Source organism: Prionailurus viverrinus, unplaced genomic scaffold (genome assembly GCF_022837055.1).
Source record: "Prionailurus viverrinus isolate Anna unplaced genomic scaffold, UM_Priviv_1.0 scaffold_35, whole genome shotgun sequence".
NCBI classification, from domain to species: Eukaryota; Metazoa; Chordata; class Mammalia; order Carnivora; family Felidae; genus Prionailurus; species Prionailurus viverrinus.
The window spans coordinates 3,236,106-3,246,146 of NW_025927605.1; the positions used below are offsets into that span (position 1 = coordinate 3,236,106).

The following is a 10,041-nucleotide window of genomic DNA, read 5'->3' on the forward strand; positions in this document are numbered from 1 at the left end:
TTTAATCCCTGTTGTCCAGAAAGCTGTCTCTCCTCCAATGTCATGAGCACCAGACTGGACCATTTGTGCCTAGTTCCACGTCTGCAGAGATCAGTCCCAGGATCGAGGCCAGGGGTCTAATCCTGGGCGCTGGCCGGAAAGGGGTGGGGGACCTCAGACTTGTGTTCCAGGCTGGGGTTCTGGGGTCCGGAGGGACAAGGAGGGCTGGCAAAAGTCTCTTCCTAGATTGTGTGCGTGAGTGTACATGTCGCTGGTTCCCTGTGCTCTTTACTTTTGGATTTCCCTTGGAGGTGGACAAGGAAGGAGCCTCTTTTGGGTTCCACCGAATCAGGTGGAAGGTTGGGGGAGGAGAGCTTTGCCCACGTCCTGTGCTCTAGGGATTTTATCCGTGGCTTCCTGCCGTGGAGGGAGACAGGGTGGTGGGCAGCACAGAGAAAGCTGGTGTTGGGCTCTGCACCCACTCCTGTCCCGCAGGTCTCTGTGGAGGCTGCATTTTTCTCTGGTAGGTACCCCCCTGCCCCACCCAAGGGCAGTATGCCTCCTAACAAATGCATCTGTCCCTCAGCCAAAATCCCTGCTGCCTCTCACTGGGGTAGTTGTAGGGCTGGGCCGGGTGGGGGACCATTCCCTGGAAGGAGATTAGAGTGTCCGTCAGGGGTGGGTGGGGCAAGGCGGGGCCCTTGCTTACTCATCCTTGCAAGTCCTTGGGCGGCAGATTTGGGGAGCCCACAGCCTCAAGTGTCTGTCTCAGCATTGTCTTCTGAGCTCCTAAGCCCCGGAGAGGGGGTGCTCCCTTGGCATGTGCTTTGGTGGCAGCCAGAGTGGCGGGGAGAGGGAGGCTTTGCTTCCCTCCTGGGAGCTGTTGATCCCAGGAAGAGCGTTGGAGCCTGCAGCGGGGGCTGTTGGGGCCTGTCTGGGGAGATGGGACGTGTCAGGCAGCCCCAGACACGACTGCATTCCTCCCAACATGCCTGCTGGGGTCCGTGGGGCTGAGGGGCTGGCGGGAAGGCGGGTGTGGCCGGAGGGGGTGCCTCTGGAGGCTGCCCGGGAGACGTGGGGCAGCTGAGGTCCCAATATGCAAGCCTCTGAGGCAGAACCAAAGGGACCCCTGGAAATGTCCCCCTGAGCCTCAGGGTCTCAGGAGTCAGGGACCCTCGAGTACACTCCCAAGTGCCTGCACTGCCTCTCCACCCCCAAATCTCTTGGGCCAGCAACGCAAGGGGCTCAGACCAGGGTGCCCGAGCCAGCCTCTCCCACTGCCGCTGCCCTGGGGGCCTGGAGACACCTGGGGCTAGAAGCAAAAAGGCTCTCCTGTCCTGTTCCAGGGCTGTTGCGCACCCTCTCTGTGGCCAGACGAGGCTATAACAATGCTAACCAGACTCCGTGCTGTACTTGGCTTATAAAACCCTCACATATACACTGTCACTTGGATTCTCGGAGCTGACTCTGCAGTAGGCAGGGTGGATGATGTTTACTCCCACTTTACGGTGAGGAAACTGAGGCTCAGAGAAATGTCAGGTCACACAGGGGCACACAGTAGAGCCCAGACTCGGTCTGACTCCATGCTCTTTTAGCACGTCTCTGGCTGTGCCTGTGAGGCCCCCCCCACCCTTGGCCACCTGCTCTTGGCCAGCCAATGCCATGGGCCCATCCACAGGTGCGTGGAGGATCTTAGAGTCTGTGCTCAGGGTTGGGGAAAAGCTGCCTAGATTTCCCTTTAATGGGGGTGTCAGGGTGGAAGCCTGAGCCAGCTGATTGGCTGGGCGTGTTCCGGGGATGTGACAGGCTTCTCGGCACAGCCTAGCGGGTCGCATCTGGGAGGACCCCCCAAGAACTTCTCTCTTTTTATAGATGGTAATGCTGAGGGGGCACACTGTGGCTAACGTAGCCTTGCCATGCTGGCATTTCTCCAGCCCGGAGCCACCTGGAGTGATGTCTGGATGGATGTCAAAGGCCCACCTCATTAATGGGAGAACAGGTCACCAGGTTTCTGGGGCAGACGTCCTGCTCCCTGCCGCCTGGCCGAGCCCAACACGCGGGCTCCTGAGGGCCGCGGCTCCCAGGGCCAGATGGGAAAGTATAGCCTGCAGGCCCACACCTCCTTATGTGAATCACACCTGGCGGGACAAGAAACCAAAAACACCCTAAACAATGAGTTTCCAGTAAAATATGACAGACATGATGAGGCGGGGGAGAGGAGGGATCTGACTGGGAGTTGGCACTGGCCTGTGGGTGGTGAAAGCCAAGGGGAATGGAAAATGCCAGACCCGCCCCCTACTCAGGAGTATAAAGCACCCACCTCCTATTCCAACTTACCTGAGCACCTCTCTCTCCTCTCTGCCGCCTCGCTCGCTCGCTCGCTCACTCACCTTCCTCCTGGCATCATGACCACCTGCAGCCGCCAGTTCACCTCCTCCAGCTCCATGAAGGGCTCCTGCGGCATCGGGGGCGGCTCCAGCCGCATGTCCTCCGTGCTGGCCGGAGGGTCCTGCCGGGCCCCCAGCGCCTACGGGGGCCTGTCGGTCTCCTCCTCCCGCTACTCCTCCGGGGGGGCCTACGGCCTGGGGGGCGGCTACGGCGGAGGCTTCAGCAGCAGCAGCAGCTTTGGTGGGGCCCTGGGTAGCGGCTTCGGTGGAGGATATGGAGGTGGCTTTGGAGGTGGCCTTGGTGCTGGCTTCGGTGGTGGCTTCGGTGGTGGTGACGGGCTCCTGGTGGGCAGCGAGAAGGTGACCATGCAGAACCTCAACGACCGGCTGGCCTCCTACCTGGACAAGGTGCGTGCCCTGGAGGAGGCCAACGCCGACCTGGAGGTGAAGATCCGCGACTGGTACCAGAGGCAGCGGCCCGCTGAGACCAAGGACTACAGCCCCTACTTCAAGACCATCGAGGACCTGAGGAACAAGGTGTGTGGACCGAGTGTCAGGACTTGCCATTCTAGCTCCCTCGCTCTGGAGCGATAGATGCCTCAGGCCACTGGCATCTTTAGATTACTAGACCGGGCAGACGCCAACCCCGCATCCCTTCTTCTGGCTCTGGATGCCCCCCGCGGAGCCGGTCAGTGTCTCCCCGCTTTGCTCATGCCCTTCGGGGCTCCAGACCGTAGACCGTGAGAGCCTGGGGATTCCTACCCTTACATTTTACAGGGGAAGGAGTCAGAGCTTTGAGAGGTGCTGTGGCCTGCGAATCAATGGCAGAGCTGAGGCCAGAACCCGTGTGCCCACTTGCTAATACAGGAGGCAGCTACCTGTTCCCCAGCACAGGGGAGGAGCGAGGCTGTAACGGGACCAGGCTAGACACCCAAACCACTCATTAGCTCATTAGTCTGGGCTGTGGCGGCTGCCGCCCGTGAGCCCTGGCACCGGCGCCCCTCCCCACCGGCAGGCGGGCACAAAAACCCCACATAGGCGATCAGCGGAGCCCCGCCTTACGTGTCCTGCACAGGAGGGAGCCTGGGGGACTTGTATCACCTGACTCCAGCCCCAACCCCCTGCTCCAACCTCACCCTGGGAGCCCTCCCCGCTGATCCTGCTTCCTTTCGTGGCTGGCTCTGATGCCTCACGTGGAATTGGTAAATTAGATGGTGAGGGAGAGGACTGCAGCCAGTCCGGGGTTCAGTATTTCTTCTGCTTCTTCTTTTCTCATCCCTTGTGCTAGTGGGGTCTCCTCTTTTGGGAAAGCCACACCTGAGGTCCCATGTTCTGCGGGCTTAAAAGGAAGGTGTGAAGATGGGCAGATTGGCCTGTACAGAAAAAGGAGAATTCAGACCAGGAAGGGAGACTTGGGGACCTTAGGTCACTCCTCCAATCTGTGGGTAGGGGAACTGAGACCCTGAGACTCATCAGTGGTAGAACCAGGACTATAACTCAAGGGCTTTTGGTTCCAAGGCCAGGGCTCTTTCTATCCATTTTTTTCTGACCCGGAGTCAGCAAAGTCGTGGGTCGAAGCTGGGCCATCAGGGGTTACCCTTTAGGTTGCTGTGGCAAAGGTTTTTGGGAGGAGGGGAGACTCAGGTGAGAGCAGGAAAGCAAAGGCCTGATGTATGCAGGCTGCGGTGAGGTCTGGCTAGTGACGTCCATTTGGCTGACGACCTGTGCCCTCTCTACCTGCAGATCCTCACGGCCACCGTGGACAATGCCAATGTCGTCCTGCAGATTGACAATGCCCGCCTTGCTGCTGATGACTTCCGCACCAAGTGAGTTCGCAGCAGTGACTCAGGATGTCCAATCTCCCCAGGGTGGGGTGTTTTTGGGGCAGCATCCCCTAAACAGGGCTGACCGGTTGCCAGGATGGCCACATGAAAACCCCTTGGGGTGCTTGTAAAAATACAAAACTCCTGGGCCCCAACCTGGAATTCTGATTCAGTTATTCTTAACAGGCTACCTGAGTGATTCTGATTCATGGCCAGGTTTGGGTGCCATTGCTTTAAGGGAGAGGGGTTCCCCACTCCTCCACCTGCCCCTGAAGTGTAGGAGGCAGTCACATTTGGAGGCCCGTGTGCTATTGGTTGTGAGGCCGGAAGCGTCTCCCCTCCCTGAATTCTGCAGCCTAATGAACTGCCTTATTCCCTGCCCCCAGGAGTGTTCAGATCTGAGTCCTCAATGGGTGCTGTGTCCAACCACGCCATTTTCAAAACTGACTCCCTAAACCACCCACAGGGTGCCAGCTATGGGAAGAAGCTGCAAGGGGCAGAGAACAAAGCCTTCAGTGTGGCCAGGATGGATGTCCCATTCTTCTTGTCTTGGATCATTCCAGGTACGAGACTGAGCTGAACCTGCGGATGACCGTGGAGGCCGACACCAACGGCCTGCGCAGGGTGCTGGACGAGTTGACCCTGGCCAGGGCCGACCTGGAGATGCAGATCGAGAGCCTGAAGGAGGAGCTGGCCTACCTGAAGAAGAACCACGAGGAGGTGAGAACCAGCTTAGAAGATGAAGCTGGGAGGGAAAGGATGGGATTGAGATGGGGTGGCGGTGGTGTGGGCAATGCTCAGGCCAGGATCACCGGAGAGGAGGGAACCCCGACTGGTTGCCAGGTCGCCATGGCTCCTGACTGTGGACCGTTCTTTGGTTGTGCAGGAAATGAACGCCCTGAGAGGCCAGGTGGGCGGAGACGTCAACGTGGAGATGGACGCCGCCCCCGGCGTGGACCTGAGCCGCATCCTGAACGAGATGCGCGACCAGTACGAGAAGATGGCGGAGAAGAACCGCAAGGACGCCGAGGACTGGTTCTTCAGCAAGGTGGGTGTCATCCCAGGGGCAGGGGGAGGGGTGGGGAAGGGACCCAGGAGACCCGCCTTCCAGGAACTTCTAGTGTGAATGACTTTTTTTTCTTTTCTGCAGACCGAGGAGCTGAACCGCGAGGTGGCCACCAACAGCGAGCTGGTGCAGAGCGGCAAGAGCGAGATCTCCGAGCTCCGGCGCACCGTGCAGAACCTGGAGATCGAGCTGCAGTCCCAGCTCAGCATGGTAGGGGAGCTGGCAGGCTTGGATCTGATCCAGGACTGGGAGGGAGGGAGTGACTACCCTCACTGATCCTTGATCTTTCCTTCCATCACAGAAAGCATCCCTGGAGAACAGTCTGGAGGAGACCAAAGGCCGCTACTGCATGCAGCTGGCCCAGATCCAGGACCTGATCGGCAGCGTGGAGGAGCAGCTGGCCCAGCTGCGCTGCGAGATGGAGCAGCAGAACCAGGAGTACAAGATCCTGCTGGACGTGAAGACGCGGCTGGAGCAGGAGATCGCCACCTACCGCCGCCTGCTGGAGGGCGAGGATGCCCAGTGAGTGCACTGCCCTCCTTCCCAGTCCTGCCCCCACTATTCACCTGCTGTATCCCATGTGTCTAATGATCTTGCCCTTTTCTGTCTTCATAGCCTCTCTTCTTCCCAGTTCTCCTCTGGCTCTCAGTCGTCCAGAGACGGTAAGACTTTCCTTCTCATCAAGACTGGACTCGTGACCACTTCCTGTCTCCCAGCAGGTCCAGAGAATTGGCTTTTTGAGGGGTTGAGTTAGAGTTTTCTCACCCAAGATCCCTTATAAACCTACTTGGGTAGAAGAAGCCATTTTATTTTTTTATTTTATTTTTTTATTTTTTTTTTTTAATTTTTTTTTTTTCAACGTTTATTTATTTTTGGGACAGAGAGAGACAGAGCATGAACGGGGAAGGGGCAAAGAGAGAGGGAGACACAGGATCGGAAACAGGCTCCAGGCTCTGAGCCATCAGCCCAGAGCCCGACGCGGGGCTCGAACTCACGGACCGCGAGATCGTGACCTGGCTGAAGTCGGGCGCTTAACTGACTGTGCCACCCAGGCGCCCCAAGAAGCCATTTTATAAACCTTCCTTAGGGCTAGGAGTTAGTGGCCTCCACTTTTTACTTCTGTCACCTGGTGTCTGTGGCAGACTCCAATGTTCTGATGGTCAGCACCACGGACAGGACACCACGTGGGTCTTCCCTTCAAGACCAGTCCACTTGGGTTGATCTGGACTGAACCAAGCTGATCTGAGTTCTTAGGAGCCTCCAGTTTGAGGACACAGACTCTGTCCTACCTTCGGGAGCTCTAGGCTGAAAAAACTGTGCAGATGGGATCAGTCCTGAGATAAAAGCAGTGAGTGAAGAGATAATCAGGGGAGAGGGCAACAGGGAGATAGTCTGCTTAAGTCTTCCCAACTCCCTGGTCTCCCCACTCCTGATTTCTCCATTGCCTGTCCTCTGCTGGTAACACCTTCTCTCCCCTCTTCCCCAGTGACCTCCTCCAGTCGCCAGATCCGCACCAAGGTCATGGATGTGCACGATGGCAAGGTGGTGTCCACCCACGAGCAGGTTCTTCGCACCAAGAACTAAGGCTGCTCAGCATTGCTCAGGCCTAGGAGCAACCCCCCACCCCCACCCCGCTGCTCCCCCGCCGTGTGGATACAGACCACACTAGGGAATCCCCTTTCTTGCCCCCCAAGGACTTCACACTTGAGTCCTGCCTCACCCTTGCTCTCTCCTGGCATTCAATAAAGCTTCATTATCTGAGTTGCACAGCTCCCGCCTCTACCTGGTCATTGTCAGAAGTGGAGGTGGGGAGAAAGTGGGGGAAGCCTCTCTTTGAAGCCTGGCATTAACACCTGGCTGTGGCCTCTGGGACTGGGAAAAAGGGCTTGGGGGCGGACTGGGCTCAGGTCCTGGAATGGCTTTCACCATCTCAAAAGATAGAGATGGATGTGTGTACTAGGTCGTTTGTGGTGTCTCCAAGGTCATGGAGGCACATTCATTCATTCACTCACTCACTTATTTGCTTACTCATTTATTTATTAGTTTGTTTATTCACCAATATCATTGAGTGCCTTTTGTGTGCCAGGCACTGCAGCAGGTTAAAGATTTTTTTTTTAACAGTTTTGTCATCAGGGATTTCTTTGAGAATATACTGAAAGCTATAGATATTCTTTCCTCCCCCAGCCCGATAAGCACACACACACTTGCACATAATTCATGAGGTTCCTGGGTCCCCTAAGGCTCATCAGTGGAGGTCCACAAACCCAGTAAGAACTCACGCTTTTCTGAGCCGTTGTCACCTTCCATCCCACCTGCTCTTGTCTCTAGAGCTGGGATAGAAACTGCCTGCTTTCAGTTGACGCAGGGCAGGTTGGTTACCATCTCCATGCCTCAGTTTTCACATCCATAAAGTGGGCACAATGACGGTACCTACCTCATGGGCTTTTTGTGAGGATTTTCTGGAAGAATGCACGTAAGGCCACCAGCACAGAACCTGGCATAGTGCAGGCTCAGGCACAGCTGTGAGTAATACTGGGGGAGCTACCTCTCGTGTGTGGTGATTTGCCATCCATGATGAGGGCATTTTTAGAGGCTTTGGGAACAGACAGACTGGATTCTAACTCTGACTCTGTTCTGTATTATCTCTGTGATCTCGGAGAGTCTGTTTCCCCACTTATATAGTAAGCGTGGGGAACTCTGTTTCTTGCAGTTAATATGAGAATCCAGCAAGTAAATGCACAGTAAGAACCTGGGCTGTAGGTTGCAGGAGACTTCCCTGGTGGAAGTGTCTTTTTTTCTTTTCTGTAGGGAGCTGGAAAAGGAGGAGGAAGGGGAAGATCATCTGAGTGCTAGTGAAAATTCCAAAGGTGGGTAGGGCTCATTGCCCGGAGCTAGGAAAGAGTTGACTAGTCACTGTGTCAGTTTCAAGAGCTCATTCATTTGGCTCATTCATTTGTGTGAATGAAACTTCTCGGGGGAGCCAAGGATGGGGCATGGGTTAAAGAAAGACTTAGTCCTTGAGAGCAAGGAACCTGAAAGCCTAGGTTTTGGAATTAGACACCCTGAGTTGGAGTCCCAGCTCCCACACTGACTAGCATGGAAGAGTTTGGACAAGATCTTCTTTTACAAAATGGGGAATGAAAATCCTTACCACATAAGGCCAATGGTAGATAGAATGATCTCATGCAGGCAATGAGTTTAGCTTTGTGGTTGGCACATAGTGCTCTATAAATGGTACAGTAAAAGGGTGAGTTGTTAGGAATTGGAATGAAGTGATGTTGATTTCTCCTCACCTCATCTTCACCCCAGGGAAGAGAGGCCTGCTTTGTGCTCCTGAAACTCTGGGATGTCTTTTTACCTGAGTTTTGTCATTAGGAAGAGTTTACCTGGGGTGATCTCTGGGGGAGGGTGTCATTTTGGAGACGAATGCTTAGTTTTGGAGGTATGTGAGGATAGGCCACTCAGGGAGGAGGGTGTTTGGAAAAGTTTCCTTGGATCCTGGGAAGGGGTAGTTTGGTGGTCCTAAGAATGATAGTGCCCTGGTGCAGAGGGCCACACGTTACCCCCGAGGATGGTGGACTCTAGGGTCTAGGGTTCCCAGTTGGACGATGAGCTCACATGTGGCAGAAACCTGGGGAAAAGTTCACATGTGGGAGGCCACACAGACCTGGATGAAGAGCAAAACCTTTCAGCGGTTGCCAACGAAGACTGAAGCCTAGAATGTTCCAGATTGCATAAGAATCCCCAGACATCACTCTGTCTTGGAGGTGGTGGCAGATTAAAGCTTCTCCACCCCCAAAAGAGATTTGCCTTAGAGGAATATAGAATGTGAGATTTCTTAGACTTGAAGGTGGTGGGGTGAGCTTCCTCCTCTCTTGACTGGTTACCATTGACGTTTGGAGGGAATATAGGGGGTGTGGGCTTGCTTGACAGTAAAGATGGCGGTTGGAGGCCACCTGGCTGACAGCAGGGTCAGAAGTGGGAAGCGAGGAGCTCAAACATGGGCCTCGAGGGACTTCCACCCTATCTGGGCCCCAGAGAAAAAGAGCAGGTGGAGCTGCCATACCAGAGTCCCTCATGGAGGCCACCCCTCCTTGGGGTCCCCTGCCATCATACCCCACTGGGAAGAGCAAAGTCAACACTTTGGGCCCTGCTGCTGACCAGTGCTCTTGCCCACAAGGCCTGGCACCGCAAGAACACACCCGAAGACCTGGACCTGACAATGGCGAGACTGCCTCCCCTCCCACCACCCCAGATCGGAATGACAGGAAACCGAGAAAGTGACTCCACAGCACAGTCTAGTGGAGGTAGGAGGAATGGCTTCCTAGAGGCCCGGGGCAGGTCACGTGACCCTCTGGCTCCACTTCAGCAATTTGGGAAGAGCGATCCTCTCTCCCCGCCCTCGCACAGCGCACAGCGCAGGAGGGCAGTGCTGGGAGAGTCAGGGAGACGGCTCTTCCAACCTCCTCAACTAAGGGCCACAGTGGCCTGCTCTAGGTCATACAGACTGAAAGTGGACCGGGTGCTCAGGCCTCTGGTCCCTGACCAGGTTTGCGCTCCATTCCTGTGTGTTTTCTCTCAGGCAGGGGATGGAGCTGAGAGCCCCAGGGGACGAGCATGAATTTTTTTCCCAACTCACTCTGAGGTTTCCGTCTTATGGGATAGGCCCACCTTGAAACTCTGGGTCCTCGTTAGTTTGTGGGAGAAACTTGACTTTTTATTGTGAGAGGAACTTAACTGTGCCCTGGGAACTCTACAGGCCCAAGTGGCACATCTCCCTATGGTT

General features: G+C 55.7%; 1 protein-coding gene across 1 annotated transcript; it reads left to right on the forward strand.

Annotated features, from left to right (window-relative positions):
- The first annotated feature begins 2,384 nt into the window (after nucleotides 1–2,384).
- Nucleotides 2,385–6,839, forward strand: LOC125158521 (keratin, type I cytoskeletal 14). Its single transcript, XM_047845733.1, has 8 exons — nucleotides 2,385–2,903; nucleotides 4,110–4,192; nucleotides 4,753–4,909; nucleotides 5,076–5,237; nucleotides 5,340–5,465; nucleotides 5,557–5,777; nucleotides 5,871–5,917; nucleotides 6,742–6,839. The coding sequence occupies exons 1-8, from the start codon at nucleotides 2,385–2,387 to the stop codon at nucleotides 6,837–6,839; spliced, it is 1,413 nt and encodes a 470-aa protein (XP_047701689.1).
- The last annotated feature ends 3,202 nt before the right edge of the window (nucleotides 6,840–10,041 follow it).

Bases quoted from the DNA above. Each gene is read 5' to 3' on its own strand.
- LOC125158521 (XM_047845733.1), top strand. From the start codon at position 2,385: ATGACCACCTGCAGCCGCCAGTTCACCTCCTCCAGCTCCATGAAGGGC. The intron at 2,904-4,109 runs GTGTGTGGACCG...CTCTACCTGCAG, and splicing joins TCGAGGACCTGAGGAACAAG to ATCCTCACGGCCACCGTGGA. The intron at 4,910-5,075 runs GTGAGAACCAGC...TTGGTTGTGCAG, and splicing joins TGAAGAAGAACCACGAGGAG to GAAATGAACGCCCTGAGAGG.